Genomic DNA, 18,006 nt, shown 5'->3' with positions numbered 1-18,006 from the left:
GAGTTTGATGTCGATATATATATATATATATATTCTCTCTCTCTCTCTCTCTCTCTCCCTCTCTCCCTCTATCTATCCATATATAGAAGATATATCACGCGCACGCAGGCGCGCTGCGCGGCGCTGAGCGCGAGAGCGCGAGCGAGAGAGAGAGCTAGCAGTCTCTCGATCAGATATAGGAGAAGAGGATGAGATAGAGAGAAGAGGCGCGCGCCGCGCGGCACCGCGCGCGAGCCTCGAGCGCGCGCGATCGCGAGGCCAGACAGAGAGAGAGTACTAGAGCGCTCCTGCGCGCCGAGCTCGAGCTCTGCGTAGTCGCGCTCTCTCTCGGCGCTCACTCTCTCTCTCTCTCTCTCTCTCTCTCTCTCTCTCTCTCTCTCTCTCTATATATTTTTTTTTTCTATCTATCTCTAATAATAATAATAATAATAAATTTTATTTTCGGGCGCCTTTCAAATCTCAAGGTCACCTTACAAAGATTAAACAGAAGAGAAAAAAAACATATAGTCGGAGAAAAATAAATAATAAGGACATCACAAATTAAGGATAGAAATCGCTCCAAAGACACAAAATCAAAAAATCAAAAAAACACAATGTGAAGAGAGAGCAGCGGCAGCTAAAGCGCGCCAGCGTACACTCTCCCTTCCGACAGCCATCTTGGACACAGACTAACAAAGTACCATACACACAGAAAAATCATCCCCCCCCAGGCACAAAAGTCCAGTCCCCAACCCCAGTTCTCCCAAAAGTCTCTATCTCTCTCTCTCCCTCTATCTTTCTCTATCTCTATCTCTCTCACTCTCACTCTCACTCTATCTCTCTCATAATGAGAATCCCTGAAGCATTTGCTGCTGGTCCCCTAAATGACAGATTGTTCCGAAGATTTATTGCCACAATTTTTTCTAATATTTGTTTCAAAATCTCAACGTATTTCTGCAGATGTGCCCTTCCCTACATTCTTCACAGTTGTCTTTCATTTGCTATTTTCTGCTTATTTCAGGGAAACTGGGTCACAGTGATTAAATTATTGAACTCAGAGCAGGTTTAATGATTCAGACACACAATTTCAAATCTCTCCACAGAAACAGTAACATTTAAACAGTTCATCATAAATAGATCTGGAATTTTAAAAAAAATTGTAAAGTAACAAAAATAAACAATGTATTCTGGGAAGAAAGCACACTGCGTTTTCTGTATGGGACTCCATGTCTATAGTTCATAAGACGTAGGAGCCGAATAAGGCCATTCGGCCCATCGAGTCTGCTCCACCATTTGATCATGGCCGATCTATTTTTTAATCTCAACCTCATTCTCCTGCCTTCTAGACATAGGCATAGAAACATAGAAAATAGGTGCAGGAGTAGGCCATTCGGCCCTTCGAGCCTGCACCACCATTCAATATGATCATGGCTGATCATCCAACTCAGTACCCTGTACCTGCCTTCTCTCCATACCCCCTGATCCCTTTAGCCACAAGGGCCACATCTAACTCCCTCTTAAGTATAGCCAATGAACTGGCCTCAACTACCTTCTGCGGGAGAGAATTCCAGAGATTCACCACTCTCTGTGTGAAAAAAGTTTTCCTCATCTCAGTCCTAAAAGATTTCACCTTATCCTTAAACTGTGACCCCTTGTTCTGGACTTCCCCAACATCGGGAACAATCTTCCTGCATCTAGCCTGTCCAACCCCTTAAGAATTTTGTAAGTTTCTATAAGATCCCCCCTCAATCTTCTAAATTCTAGCGAGTACAAACCAAGTCTATCTAGTCTTTCTTCATATGAAAGTCCTGACATCCCAGGAATCAGTCTGGTGAACCTTCTCTGTACTCCCTCTATGGCAAGAATGTCTTTCCTCTGATTAGGAGACCAAAACTGTACGCAATACTCACTGTAATCTTTAGTTTAGTTTAGTTTAGTTTAGAGATACAGCGTAGAAACAGGCCCTTCGGCCCACCGAGTCCGCGCCGACCAGCGATCCCCGCACACTAACACTATCTGACACTCACTAGGGACAATTTTTACATTTACCAAGCCAATTAACCTACAACACCTGTACATCTTTGGAGTGTGGGAGGAAACAGAAGATCTCGGAGAAAACCCACGCAGGACACGTGGAGAATATTTGGTAAACCACTTATGAGGTGTTTGCGCAGTAATCAACCAAAACCAGACTGATTGTGAGTTTAAGAAGGAACTGCACATGCTGGACAATCGAAGGTAGACAAAAATGCTGGAGAGACTCAGCGGGTGAGGCAGCATCTATGGAGCGAAGGAAATAGGCAACGTTTCGTCCCGAAACCCTTCAGACTGATTGTAAGCTTCGTTGTCACCTTCCCCTCTACTTTTCATTTGATCCACGTATCCTTTGATCTGTCGTTTTTACACCTTACCCCCTTCCATATCTCTGTCTCTCTCACGCTTGACTCTCTCTCTGAAGAAGGGACTCGACCCAAAACGTCACCCATTCCTTCTCTCCAGAGACGCTGTCTGTCCCGCTGAGTTAAAGCCCTGTCCCACGGTGCAAGTTCATTCCAAGAGCTCTCCCGAGTTTCGCCTGATTCGAACTCGGAGATTTACGGTAATGGCCACTCGTAGGTACTCGGGGCTCTCGTGGACATTTTTCAACGTGTTGAAAAAACTTCACCAGTCTTCCCGTGCTTACCTGCCGTTAGCGAGTCTTCCCGAGTACCTGCCGTTAGCGTTACGAGCCGCTAAGAGACGTCCCTGAGCTCCGACTTACCCGCTACGTAAATTCTCCGTGCTTACCACGAGTTTGATTTTTTTTTAACTCGGGAGAGCTCTTGGAATGAACTCGTACAGTGGGACAGGGCTATTACTCCAGCATTTTGTGTCTATCTTTGTTGTGCCTTACTCCCATCTCTAGTATTTCTTTATCACACAAGTTAGCAAAGGAAAATCACAATTCACTCTAATTATAGTGGGAGATTGCAACCTTCACGTGGTCCGCCCTGCTTCGACGAATGCAATCAGGACAATCGGGATGTCAGGACTTTCATATGAAGAAAGACTGGATAGACTCGGCTTGTACTCGCTAGAATATAAAATATTGAGGGGGGATCTTATAGAAACTTATAAAATTCTTAAGGGGTTGGACAGGCTTGATGCAGGAAGATTGTTCCCGATGTTGGGGAAGTCCAGAACAAGGGTTCACAGTTTAAGGGATAAGGATCTTTTAGGACCGAGATGAGAAAAAAGAAATTCACACAGAGAGTGGTGAATCTGTGGAATTCTCTGCCACAGAAGGTAGTTAAGGCCAGTTCATTGGCTATATTTAAGAGGGAGTTAGATGTGGTCCTTGTGGCTAAAGGGATCAGGGGGTATGGAGAGAAGGCAGGTACAGGATACTGAGTTGAATGATCAGCCATGATCATTTTGAATGGAGGTGCAGGCTTGAAGAGCCGAATGGTCGACTCCTGCACCTGTTTACTATAAAACTATATGTTTTAATCAACCTGGTGTGCACAGTCAAATAAGATCAAATAGAACAAGTTGTCATACAACTTTAGGCTGTGCATGCCATACGCAAGTAGACAACTCTAATGATCTACTTTTCCCCCCCGTTTAAGGCTTGTTTCCAGTAGAATTCAGGAGGCATAATCTTAGTTCTTGGAAACTTTCGGGTAAAATTCTGAGGAGCTGGCAACTTCCAGCAGAAGCTGCCACTTCCTTCCAGCCTAAAAATATTCACCCTGGCCGGAAAAGAAAATCCCAGTCAAATGAAAAGATCTTAGAGCAGAGTTTAAGAGTTAATGCTCTAAGATCTTTGTTCAAATGTTTGATTTCCGTGTTTGACTCATGTGACTTTTATACAAAATACTTTTGTTGGATAATGTTGTGGTTGTATATTATAATTGGCTCAGGCACAACTTCAGTTTGGTTGGACAAAGGCGGTATTTGTACATTCCTTGTCACTGTCTACATTGGCTTATTGCTCCAGACACGCAGAGCCTGCTCGTTGGTTACACAAAGTTGTGCCCGCCCTGTGTTGATGATAGAAAAGCCAGCAGCCATTTTCGGGTAGAGACACTTTCAAATATCACATTCACCAAGCAGGTAAGAGAGTGTGATACAAAACTTTCCGGCGAGTTTTGTATCAATATTTCACTTTTATTGCAACTATGTAAGAAGATATATCGCAGTCGTATTGAGATGGGGGTGAAATCTTCTGCCGGGGTTGGGTTTAGAAGTTGGGCGTAGTTTGTGCTGTCAGATTGTGGAAGAGTACATGTGTGGGGGGAAATGGACACGAATATCTCACTCACGTCCATTTCCCAGTCTTGATCACTGACACTGGTAACAGACTCTGCCGTTTAAACCCCACTCTCACTGAGTCAGTCACTTTAAACGCCGTGGCTCCGACCCCTTGCAGAAATAGGGGGTAACTTTGGAGTAACTATTAGTGTGCTGCTGTGATACAGGTAGATACAGGTGCAGCATACTTATAGAATACGTTGTGTTTAAGAAGGAACTGCAGATGCTGGAAAATCGAAGGTACACAATTCCTTATAGAATACGTTGTTGTGTTATTTAACACAATTTAACACAATAACACGCTGTTGTGTTATTTAACACAATTCCTTATAGAATACAGATTCAGATTCAGATTCAATTTTAATTGTCATTGTCAGTGTACAGTACAGAGACAACGAAATGCATTATGTTGCATTATTGCACATACGTTGTGTTATTTAACACAATTCCTTATAGAATACGTTGTTGTGTTATTTAACAATTGAGAATAACTGATCTTGTGTTACTCCTGAGATACACACAGAATACTGGAGTAACTCAGCCGGGCAGGCGTCGAGTTATTCCAGCATTTTGTGTCTATTTTGGGTGGAAAGCAGCATCTGCAGTTCCTTCCTGCACTTTGTGTTACTCCTTGTTTGTTTTCCCAGCCAGTGTAGCTGATAGACAAGGTAGACACTACCATATGGTAGAGTAGACATTGAGGTGACTTTTGGATAGGCACCTCTTTTATCCAACCTCATCCAACCAGTTCTCCTGATTGGATTCTGGAGAAGATAGTTCCACAGCTTTCAGGTAAAGTACAATGATTGTGGAATACAGAGCCAAATAAATACAGTCTGAAGAAGGGTTTCGGCCCGAAACGTCGCCTATTTCCTTCGCTCCATAGATGCTGCTGCACCCGCTGAGTTTCCCCAGCAATTTTGTGTACCTTCCAAATAAATACATGATGGGTCTTTGTATTTTTCTCACAGAGAGTGGTGAGTCTGTGGAATTCTCTGCCTCAGAGGGCAGAGGCCGGTTCGCTGGATGCTTTCAAAAGAGAGCTAGATAGGGCTCTTAAAAATAGCGGAGTCAGGGGATATGGGGAGAATGCAGGAACGGGGTACTGATTGGGGATGATCAGCCATGATCACATTGAATGGCGGTGCTGGCTCGAAGGGCCAAATAGCCTACTCCTGCACCTATTGTCTATTTGTCCCAAACATTATGGAGGGCACTGTACTTCATTGATGACCCTCGGATTATCCTTGATCGGACTTTGCTGGCTTTACCTTGCACGAAATATTATTTCCTCATCTATCTTTGCATTCCATCACAGCGAGGAGGAGATGCGCTGTGATGGATGTCTGTGTAAATTGTGTTGTGTCTTGGGTCTTTTTTTCATGTGTGTATGACTGCAGAAATAACATTTCATTTGAGCCTCTATGAGATTCAAGAGACAAATAAATTGTATTGTGTATTGTATCTATACACTGTAAATGGCTGGATTGTAATCATGTATTGCCTTTCTGCTGAATGGACAGCACACGACTGAAGCTTTTCACTGTACCTCGGTACACGTGACAATAAACTAAACTGAAGGGTTTTCGATAGGTAGCTGGTTGGAACAAAGGCCAGAAATAAGAACAAAGCGCGAGACGGGTTTGAAGAGTTGCGGAGTGCGAAGAGAGAGGGAGGAAAGTGGTCCACGGGTCCTTGCTACACGCCTCCAGATAATGCATTTGTGTTTAAGAAGAAACTGGAAAATCGAAGGTGGACGAAAGTGCTGGAGAAACTCAGCGGGTGCGGAAGCATCTATGGAGTGAAGGTAATGGGCAAGGTTTCGGGACGAAACCCTTCTTCAGACTGAAGGAAATAGGCAACGTTTCGGGCCGAAACCCTTCCGGGTTTCGTCCCGAAACGTTGCCTATTTCCTTCGCTCCATAGATGCTGCCGCACCCGCTGAGTTTCTCCAGCACTTTTGCCTACCTTCCAGATAATCGTATAAAGAAACATCTGCAATCCACCCTTCTTGCAACTGTTCATATTCAATGAGACCTTTGTTTGATGGCTACAAGGATAATATCGACCATAAAGTGCAGGTGCACCCATTCCTCAAATAGTTGTAATGGGAATCTGTGACAATGAGGTGGGTTTTTGGGGGTTTTTTTCCCCCGAAATAACTTAAAAGAAGCCAAGTCAATTGTGCATTATCTTTCAACTTTTTCTATTACTCTCTCTCCTTCAGGTAACTCTTAAAGCATCTGGCTGTCCATCCTATATATATCCTTGTGCGGTTCAGTGTTAAATTTTGTTGTGACTCACCTTGCAATGTTTTACTATGTTAACAGCTCTGTGTACAAAAGTTTGTGGAAGTCGGGTTGACTTGAGGGTTTGAAGGGATTCTCGGTTCCCTCAGCCACGTTACAATACTGGCTGTTTTCAAAATATATATATTTTTGATACTACACTCCACTTAATGTAGATACTATTTTGAACTCTAGTCTGCCGTTCTTGCTTCAGATGCAAGCCCGGCTTGACTCCAGCTCTGTGTTGTTCATCACCGTCTTCTACAGTTGCACCACAGAAAGCATCTTATCGGGATGTATCACAGCTTGGTTTGGCAACAGCTCTGCAAACCAGGTGGGGGAGACAGTTTAGTCGCCGACTATCCGACCATGAAGCATGTAGTGCGGGATTACATGGGACCCATGGCGGGAGGAACTCCCCCCCCCCGACCTGACCTATGATATAGGTTTCTAGAATGTGGAAATTTTATGTGGCTGTGGGAATTATCCTAGGAGGAAAGATGGCTTCTACTAAACATCATTGGAGAATAAAAGATTATCTCACTGAAGGGTATAGTTAGTGTAGTTATGGGGAGAAAATATCCGCCACCTTTAGACTTTAGAACCTGGTTTCCAGCTGTAACCGTTTTAACATTAGAAATCATGTTCTCATTTTCCTTTGGGTGCCTTTGCACGATTTCCGGTGGCAAATGAATGTTCATGCCTTGCTTTGGCTGTGCTTTCCCCACCCCTGTCCCCCTGCAATCAGTGTGAAGAAGGGTCCTGACCAAAACATCACCCATCCATGTTCTCCACGGATGCTGCATGACCAGCTGAGTTACTCCAGCATTTTGTGTCGTTCCTTTAACTTTCTCCAGGATGGATGTGTCGATGGATGTGTCGATCTGTAGCGCTCTTCAGATATGTTTACAATTGGTGATTAATAATGGTGGTCATTCTTCCTCCTCAACAATTTACCAAGTTCCTCGTTTTGGAATCTCATAAGTGTCGATTGCATTTTAAATCATCAAATTAGAGAACTAATTTTTGGATGAACTATTGGCCTTTTCACTCGTATTTTACTTCCACAGCTGTTCAGCACCACAAAATGTTTAACCACTTACATTTCTCAAACCTGTCATATCTACCACTAATACGGACAGCAGGAGCATTGGAACAGCTTTGAATCATTTTTAGTTAACTAGATGCTGCCGCACCCGCTGAGTTTCTCCAGCACTTTTGCCTACTTTCCAGATAATGTAGCCTCGTATAAAGAAACATCTGCAATCCACCCTTCTTGCAACTGTTCATATTCAATGAGGGCTTCCATCATTACACTGCATAGTTCCAGGCATCTGGGTTAGATTGTGATTTTGGCTGTTTGCTGAATGGTTTCAATATGCTCTCTGAGGCAGGGTGTGTCCCCTAGTACATGTCAAACGAGTGCTTGGAATTAACCTGAGTGCAAGCCTCTGGCAAAAACAATCGATGAGAAGTGGATGAGTATTTGAGAGGGAATAAATTGTAGGGGTGCAGCAGAATAAGGACAGGGTGATTGAAGCTTGGCGATGCAAGGAACTGCAGGTGCTGGAACGTTGAGTAAAACACAAAGTGCTGGAGGAACTCAGCAGGCCAGGCCGCAACTATGGAACAAATGGATAGATTATGTTTCGGGTCGGGACTGTTCTTCAGACTGATGGAGAACGGGGGGGGGGGGGGGGGGGAGATGGAAGAGGGGTCAGGACAGGCCAAAGTGAGGCAAGTGATGTGTGGGTTTTAGTTAACTAAAAATGATTCAACTATAAGATGGGACTATAAAATATCTCTGGTAGGAATTGGCATTGCCAATGGAAAATGTACATTTGTCATGTCAATATTTAGAATGCAAAATGAATGAGACTGAGATGAGAAAATCACTTTTTACACAGAGAGTGGTGAATCTGTGGAATTCTCTGCCACAGAAGGTAGTTGAGGCCACAGTTCATTGGCTATATTTAAGAGGGAGTTAGATGTGGCCCTTGTGGCTAAAGGGATCAGGGGGTATGGAGAGAAGGCAGGTACGGGATACTGAGTTGGATGATCAGCCATGATCATATTGAATGGCGGTGCAGGCTCGAAGGGCCGAATGGCCTCTACTCCTGCACCTATTGTCTATGTTTCTATGGATACATGTCCTTCATTAACTGACAACATGATGCTTCTACAACTATGTGTGGAGATATGTACCCTAATTAACATCATCAATTTGCTCACTTATTTTTTGCACCACTTGCTTGCCAATCTATTAAATATAATTATTTTTCTTCCCCTGATGTTTGCTTGAGATGAGCACTAAACACATTCAATCAGCAAGAGATAGACACAAGGAACTGCAGATGCTGGAATCTTGAGCAAAATAACACGCAGTGCTGGAGTAACTCAGCAGATCAGGCAGCATCTCTGAAGAACATGGATAGGTGATGTTTTGGGTCAGGTTCTTCAGACTGATTTGTGTCCATGCTCTCCAGAGATGCTGTCTGACCCGCTGAGTTGTTTAAGACTCTGGATTTTTCAATTCAATAAACAAGGTGTTTAAAGTGTATTCCATCTGCAAAATGCAAGTGCACTTTTGTTATGCCACAGCACCGCCCAAACCTGCCATATCTACCACTAATACGGACAGCAGGAGCATTGGAACAGCTTTGTTTCCTGTTCGAGTTGCACATCACCCCGATTTGGAAATGTGTTGTAATCCTGATTGCTACTGGCTCCAAATCTTGGAAATGCTTAGCCCGTGGTACTGTCAGGATTCCTTTGTATTTAAATTTTATTTCTTTTAAAAATTAATAAATAACTAAAAACAAAAGGTTTTCTGAGGGCAGTATGGAATGGGCAATAAATCATGTTCTTACCAGCAATGCCCAGATTACCAAAATGATCTTTTGGCCGATAACCTTTGTCTATTCAAAATGTCCTAAATGTGTGATCATTATTGTGTAAGAAGGAACTGCAGATGCTGGTTTAAACTGAAGATAGACACAAAAAACAGGAGTAACTCAGCGGGACAGGCAGCTTCTCCGGAGAAAAGAAATGGGTGACGTTTCGGGTCGAGACCCTTCTTCAGACTGCTATTATTATTTAGCTGCTGATCATTATTAGAAATATAGAAAACAGGTGCAAGAGTAGACCATTCGGCCCTTCCACCATTCAATATGATTATGGCTGATCATCCAGAATCTGTACCCTGCTCCTGCTTTCTCCCCATAACCCCTTGATTCTATTAGCCTCAAGAGCTAAATCTAACTCTCCATTGAAAACATCCTGTGAATTGGCCTCCACTGCCTTGTGTAGCAGAGAATTACACTGCAGTTTGGTGCAGATGGGTGTGGGGTGTTGCATTTTGGCGAGGGCAGGAAGTTCACGGTGAATAGTGGGGTGCTGGAGAGCGTGGTGGGGCAGAGAGAGCCAGGAGTGGGCAAGTGCATGGTTCCTTCAAAATCGGGGTGACTGGTGGATGGGGAGGTGAAGGCACCGGCTTTTGGTACATTGGCTTTTGACGGTCAGAGTGTTACGATACAATAAAACTTTATTCAGTCCCGGAGGGGAACAGGGATTGGAACTAGGAGAGAAACTAGAATAGAGAAGATTTTAACAGTTATAACAATGCATCTTTTCTAATCTAAAATCTCCTTTCCTGTCAACTGTTCGAAGTTGTGAACATCCAGTCGGTGCAAATCATTGAATATAAGAAAGCACACAGAGCTCGTTGTGTGACTCTCAGTCGCATCCTGAATGAACTGCACTCGGGTCACGACCATCTGATCAATTACCGTCTACTATTCATTGACAAAAACATGTTGATCGCAGTCTTGGGTTTGGGGTGTTAGTGCAATTGTACAAGATTGTAGGGAGGCAATAGCAGACCTTTGTTTGATGGCTACAAGGATAATATCGACCATAAAGTGCAGGTGCACCCATTCCTCAAATAGTTGTAATGGGAATCTGTGACAATGAGGTGGGTTTTTTCCCCGAAATAACTTGAAAGAAGCCAAGTCAATTGTGCATTGTCTTTCAACTTTTTCTATTACTCTCTCTCCTTCAGGTAACTCTTAAAGCATCTGGCTGTCCATCCTATATATATCCTTGTACGGTTCAGTGTTAAATTTTGTTGTGACTCACCTTGCAATGTTTTACTATGCTAAAAGCTCTGTGTACAAAAGTTTGTGGAAGTCGGGTTGACTTGAGGGTTTGAAGGGATTCTCGGTTCCCTCAGCCACGTTACAATACTGGCTGTTTTCAAAATATATATATTTTTGATACTACACTCCACTTAATGTAGATACTATTTTGAACTCTAGTCTGCCGTTCTTGCTTCAGATGCAAGCCCGGCTTGACTCTAGCTCTGTGTTGTTCATCACCATCTTCTACAGATGCACCACAGAAAGCATCTTATCGGGATGTATCACCGCTTGGTTTGGCAACAGCTCTGCAAACCAGGTGGGGGAGACAGTTTAGTCGCCGACTATCCGACCATGAAGCATGTAGTGCGGGATTACATGGTACCCATGGCGGGAGGAACTACCCCCCGACCTGACCTATGATATGGGTTTCTAGAATGTGGAAATTTTATGGGGCTGTGGGAATTATCCTAGGAGGAAAGATGTTAAGAGATGGCTTCTACTAAACATCATTGGAGAATAAGAGATCTCCTTGAAGGGTATAGTTAGTGTAGTTATGGGGAGAAAATATCCGCCACCCTTAGACTTTAGAACCTGGTTTCCAGCTGTAACCGTTTTAACATTAGAAATCATGGTCTCATTTTCCTTTGGGTGCCTTTGCACGATTTCCGGTGGCAAATGAATGTTCATGCCTTGCTTTGGCCGTGCTTTCCCCACCCCTGTCCCCCCGCAATCAGTGTGAAGAAGGGTCCTGACCAAAACATCACCCATCCATGTTCTCCGCGGATGCTGCATGACCAGCTGAGTTACTCCAGCATTTCTTTGTCGTTCCTTTAACTTTCTCCAGGATGGATGTGTCGATCTGTAGCGCTCTTCAGATATGTTTACAATTGATGATTAATAATGGTGGTCATTCTTCCTCCTCAACAATTTACCAAGTTCCTCGTTTTGGAATCTCATAAATGTAGATTGCATTTTAAATCATCAAATTAGAGAACTAATTTTTGGATGAACTATTGGCCTTTTCACTCATATTTTACTTCCACAGTTGCTCGGAAACACAAAATGTTTAACCACTTCCTTTTTGGTTTTCTCACCATAATGATTTGGGAACTTGCGTTTTATATATTGTGTCTTTCACAAAGATGTCCTAAGGACCTATGTAATGAATAAAGGCACAAAGTTCTGGAGTAACTCACTGGGTCAGGCAGCATCTCTGGAGATCATGGATGGGCGACATTTCAGGTCGGGAGCCTTCTTCGGACTGAGTTACTCCAGCACTTTCTGTCTTTTTATTTGCAAACCAGCAACTGCAGTTCCTTGCATCAATATGTAACTAATAAAGTAGTTTCACTTCAGCCTGAAGATACTAACTAAGCCCTCGGCAGTAAAATTTATGATGGTTGGTTTGTTTATTTTGGCTTTGTCCACCACCTGCTTTAGAAATTGAGCAACAGCTTATAAAGGCAACATTGCAAAGCCCTGCAACTATCTGTTGTGTGTGAGCTGGTGGGAACCATACTGCCTTCTACATTAGGCAGCTTGGATGCAAGTCCCTCACCAAGATTAAAGTGGCATAAAGTAGCTGACAGAGGCAATGCAGCACTGAGCCAGTATCACAGATTTGAGTGATAGTAAGACTTTGTCTGCCCTGACTCTGAACAAAAAACAAACATGTTCCTGATATCCCAGCAAATATTTATCCACTGATCAATATCACTTTCTGATAAAAGACATTAACTGGTTTGATCAAAACCATGTCAACGTCCATTCGGATTCCCACACTGACCTTTCTGTCCTGGCCTTCCTCCATTGCCATTGTGAGGCTACACGCAACCTGGAGGAACAGCACCTCGTAGCTTACAACTTAATGGGCCTGTCCCACTTACGCAACTTATTCAGCGACTGCTGGCACCCGTCATAGGTCGTTGCAGGTTGGCGCAAATTTTCAACATGTTGAAAATCCAGCGGCGACCAGAAAGATGCTACGACTCTTTGGGCGTCTGAGGGGCGACTCACGACCATACAGGCGACATCCTGGTGACATGTCGCGGGGTGAAGCCTGTATGGTCGTGAGTAGTCGCCCAAAGAATCGTACCTTGTTCTGGTCGCCGCTGGACTTTCACCATGCTGAAAAATTTCGGTGACCTGTTCTGACCTATGAAGGGTGCGGGCAGTCGTGGAAAAAGTCACGTCAGTGGGACAGGCCCATGAACATTTGAATTCTCCAATTTGAAGTACACCTTCCCTATCCCTCTTTTTCCTGTGACCTCTCCCAACATCCCACTCTCCCCCCCCCCCCCTGCCCCCTACACCTCCCCCTGTCCCCTTTCACCTATATCCCTCCCTTGATTTTAGCTCCTTACAAAGAGAACATGGGTAAAATAAATGGTTTGTACTTCTTTGTATTAACCTCTGATCTGAAATGGTCTTGTACACTCTGGAGTTTAGAAGGATGAGAGGGTATCTTATTGAAACATATAAGACTGTTAAGGGTTTGGACACACTAGAGGCAGGAAACATGTTGGTGGAGTCCAGAACCAGGGGCCACAGTTTAAGAATAGGGGTAAGCCATTTAGAACGGAGACGAGGAAACACTTTTTTTCACAGAGAGTTGTGAGTCTGTGGAATTCTCTGCCTCGGAGGGCGGTGGAGGCAGGTTCTCTGGATACTTTCAAGAGAGCTAGATAGGGCTCTTAAAGATAGTGGAGTCAGGGGATATGTGGAGAAGGCAGGAACGGGGTACTGATTGGGGATGATTAGCCATGATCACATTGAATGGCGGTGCTGGCTCGAAGGGCCAAATTGCCTACTCCTGCACCTATTGTCTATTGTCCATTGAAATGTGCTATCTGAAATATCTGATATGTTTGTGCCCAAATCTGTGAGGTGGAACTTGAACTTGTAACCTTCTACCCTTGGAGCTACGTACTGTCTATTAAGCAACAGCTGGCAGTTATGAACAATGAGTTTATTTAGTGAAGTCTGTGACCTGGTGCTGCCCCATTCTCAACCAACAGTCCACAGTCGTTACTGAATAATCTCTGAGCAAAGATTTTTTTTTCTAATACTTGCACTTCACTACAGGATCTTCACATAGCTATTCTTTGTCTTCCCCAGCAGGTTTCTCCATTTTCTCCATCTCAAGAACTCGTGTTGTCATGGCAGCTGTAAGTATGCGGATATCTCACCACCCTTGCTTCCCCCATTTCATTTGCGCATTGTCTCCTTGTAAACGAAAAAGGATTAGACTTAACAGTATTGATTGAGATCAATAAGACTGTGAAGGGCTTCAATGACTTGATTTCCTACCGGTTAGTCTAATCACATGTTTGGCATGTTGTATTATGTTATCAGCTGGAAAATCCATTGTTCAAACACTTGTGCTGGTTGGTGCTCGGCTCCAGCCTTGGTTTGCTGTCAACTCTTTATTGATGAGATAACTGTGCAAATGTTCAGGAAAGTAGATCAATGGTCCACAGCTGAGCATTAATGATTGCGTGTTAAAGGTTTGTCGGTTGGGGAATGAAACTTATCCTTCTATTTAGAAAGGATTATGCATTAATGGATCTGCGAAGATTGCACACTTTATTAAAAAAAAAAAAAAAAAAAAATATATATATATTTTTGCTTGTTTCTTTTAACGTGTTAATTTTTTTTTGAGACGTTATAGATTGAGCATGGAAACGGGCCCTTTGGCTCACTGAGTCCACTGTGACCCGCGATCACTCCATACACTAGCCCTATCCAGCACACTAGGGACAATTTACAATATTACCGAAGCCAATTAACCTATAAACCTGCACGTCTTTGGGATGTGGAAGGAAACCAGTGCACCCGGAGGGAACGCACGCGATCACAGGGAGAACGTACAAACTCTGTACAGGCAGTACCCGTAGTCGGGCTCGAACCCAGTTCTCCGGTGCTGAAAGGCAGCAACTCTACCACTGCACCAGTGTGCTGTCTCGTTTTGTGCAATGAAATGTATTTCCCCAATTGTCCAGCTGTTTGGGAGTGCTTCAGGCATGTGGTGGGAATCCACTGTCTTGTTAGTTTTCTACCTCCGACCTTACCTGGAGTTCCTCTTTGTGAAGGTAGACACAAAATGCTGGAGTAACTCAGCGGGACAGGCAGCATACCTGGAGGGAAGGAACGAGTGACGTCTCGGGTCAAGACCTTGCTTCAGACCTGAAGAAGGGTCTCTACCCGAAACGTCACCCGTTCCTTCTCTCCAGAGATGCTGCCTGTCCCACTGACAAACTCCAGCATTTTGTGTCTACTTTTGATTTAAACCAGCACCTGCAGTTCTTTCCCACACATGTTCCTTCCTCTTTGTGATGTGGTTTGACCTGGTTATATTTCTACCTTGAAACTTGAAGTTCTCGATTTGTAAATGGAACGAGAAAAAATTTGTCTGTAAATAATAGCTGCAGGAATCCATCCTCCTTTATCTAGAGAGGCAAGGAACTGCAGATGCTGTTTTACAAAAAAAAAACCTCAGTGGGTCAGGCAGCTTCTCTGGAGAGAAGAAATGGGTGATGTTTCGGGTAGAGACACAATCTGGTGTGTTGGTAACACTATTTATAGCAGTCCCTGGGAGACAAACGGGCTTTCTTTTTATTTCAGAGGACAGCTTTATACTTATGATGTGAAGAGTGGAAGGTGGAATTTCTGTTAGTGGCGTTAGTTTTACCTCGAGCTGTATCATTCAGTTAATTGTCATTTCCACAAACTGCGCTGTTTTGTAGAAAAAAATAACAAGCCTACAACCCTTGCACATGCTTCTCTAGTAGTTTGTTTTTGTCTTCCTTACAGGATAAGGATAAAGACACAGCAGTTTGCACAGACTTAGTGAGGTGGATGGAAGGATTACACAGTATTTTGCACTGTAAACTGAGACGATCTTGGTGGCTTAGGCAGCTTTATCATGCTGAAATGTCTTGGGAATCATTTTATTATAGCTCTAAATGAAGTAGGACACACTCGTTTGTTGCAGGGAAATTATGTTTTCCGTACTACTGTGGTTTGTTCCTCTACATACCGAGCCCTAACCCAGGAATGAATTGAATGGTTTTTAGAGGTGTACAAAATCCTGAGGGGAATAGATAGGGTGAACACGCAGAATTTTTTACCCAGGGCAGGGGAGTCAAGAACCAAAGGGCTTAGATTTATGGTGAGAGGAGAAAGAATTAATAGGATCCTAAAGGGCAACTATTTCATCGAAAGGGTGGTGGGTATATGGAATAAGCTGCTGGACATGGTAGTTGAGACAGGTACTATAAGAGCACTTAAGACATTTGGACAGGTACATAGCTAGGACAGTTTAGAAAGATATATGGGCAAAACACTGGCAGGTGGGACTAGTTTTGATGGGGCATTGGTTGACATGGATGTAGATAGATATAGATAGATAGATAGATAGATAGATAGATAGATAGATAGATAGATATGCCATTTATTGTCACTATACATGTACAATGAGATTAAAAGCATCTCATACTCAGTGCATACATATAATTTAGTACAAGAAACAAGAAACAGAAAACAAAACAAGGGGGGGGGGATAGGTGCACAATTCTGCGGCGCTATATACATATCTATAAAGGCAAAATGGTGAAGGATGAATAGGTAGTATTCTTAGGCAGATTTTTAAAGTTATATTAAAATATTAAAAATGATTTAAAAAATATTAAAAATTACAATTACAATACATATTACAGTTCCAAATTTCAGTACGTGGATGGAGTAGATGGAAGTCCGGGTGTTGGGCTGTGAAGTCAGTGCATGTGTGAGTTAAGAGTAGTTATGACTTTCGGAAAACAACTGTTCCTGAGTCTATTTGTCCTAGTTTTGATGCAGCTATAGCGCCTTCCAGAGGGCAGCAGGTCGAACAGTCCAAACGCAGGATGGGAGCTGTCCTTGATGATATTCGTTGCCCTGCTAAGGCAACGGGATGTATAAATGTGGGGCTGAAGGGCCTGATTCAAGGCTGTATGACTCTTATGACTTAGAGTTACCAAGTCGTACGTTACCGCTCAACCTTCTGCACTTCGGGGAATAAAGTCTTAGCCTGGTGAACCGTTCCATATACTATACGTCAGGACCTCGAGCAACATCCTCATAAATCTTCTTGGCACTCTTTCCAGCTTAATTTTGGCAGGGTGACCAAAACTGAACACAGTACTCCAACTGCAGCCTCACCAATGTCTTGTACAACTGTAACATAACGCTGCAACATCTGGACTCTGCCTCCTGACTCCAATGTCTGAAGAAGGGTTTCGGCCCGAAACGTTGCCTATCTCCTTCTCTCCATAGATGCTGCTGCACCTGCTGAGTTTCTCCAGCATTTTTGTGTACCTTCTTTACCACCCTATCTACTGTGACACCACTTTCGGGGAACTATGTACCTATACTCTTTGATCCCTCTGCTCTACAACACTTCTCAAGGCCCTACTTTTCACTATGAATGTCCCACCCTGTTTTGACTTCCCAAAATGTAATACCTCCCACTTCTCTGCAGTAACTTTCCTCTCTCTTCAGTACAATTTTCATCATCTATCCTGCCCTTTCTTGATGTGGTTCTGTGATGCACTTTGGAATGGTTCAGTACAGTTTCAGTACACTTTAGAAATAGTTTTCTAAATCAAAAGGTAGCATTTGTGTTGGTAAGTTTGGGGAACATGCTTGATATTTGGAAATGTATCTTCAAATGGAAAGCTGAGAATAGGGTAGAGAACCACACCAGAAAATAATACCACGCACATTAACCCTTATTAAATTATTTTCAACGGACTTTGTTTTTTCTACAGGTTGGTCGACGAGGAACAGTCAGTGAATTTGCTGGGTTCGATCCCCAGGAAGATGCCGCAAAGTTAAGAAAAGCAATGAAGGGTTTCGGTATGTCGGTCAACAAGGTTTATTTGTAGAAACTCTTGAGAGCCAGCGAAGAGCAAAAATCACTGCTTTTACTAAATTCTACTGCTCCTCTCTCTACCTTCATCTTCATCCTATCTCCAATAGAAATGTCTTTGCTTTGAAATGCTGACCGTCGAAGCATGACATTTATTTATTGGAAGTTCTTGATTTCCACTACATTCTGAGTGAAGAAATATTCCCCATTGACATCTCTAATCCACCGAGCTAATTTGGGTCTAACATTATGCCACATAGTTCTTGGCACTCCACACAAGTGCGTTGATTCTCTTACCATGTATCTCTATACACTGTAAATGGATCGATTGTAATGTATTGTCTTTCTGCTGACTGGTTAGCATGCAACAAAAGCTTTTCACTGAACCTCGGAACACGTG

The 18,006-nt window shown here is 43.3% G+C and overlaps 1 protein-coding gene across 3 annotated transcripts in view; it reads left to right on the top strand.

The window, feature by feature from the left end:
• The first annotated feature begins 3,958 nt into the window (after positions 1-3,958).
• The window catches only part of anxa4 (annexin A4), a 40,308-nt gene continuing 26,260 nt past the window's right edge, over positions 3,959-18,006 (top strand). The window contains exons 1-3 of one of the 3 annotated variants that reach the window (XM_033014079.1): positions 3,959-4,074; positions 13,817-13,866; positions 17,506-17,593. In XM_033014079.1, coding sequence (XP_032869970.1) covers positions 13,858-13,866; positions 17,506-17,593 — 97 coding nt within the window. In that variant the 5' untranslated portion in view covers positions 3,959-4,074; positions 13,817-13,857. Of the gene's footprint in view, positions 4,075-4,977; positions 5,065-13,816; positions 13,867-17,505; positions 17,594-18,006 lie in introns of those variants that run through there. The other 2 variants (XM_033014080.1, XM_033014081.1) reach the window with 2 other exon arrangements.

Source organism: Amblyraja radiata, chromosome 39, assembly GCF_010909765.2.
Source record: "Amblyraja radiata isolate CabotCenter1 chromosome 39, sAmbRad1.1.pri, whole genome shotgun sequence".
NCBI lineage: Eukaryota > Metazoa > Chordata > Chondrichthyes > Rajiformes > Rajidae > Amblyraja > Amblyraja radiata.
This window is presented reverse-complemented; position numbering and strand designations above follow the sequence as displayed.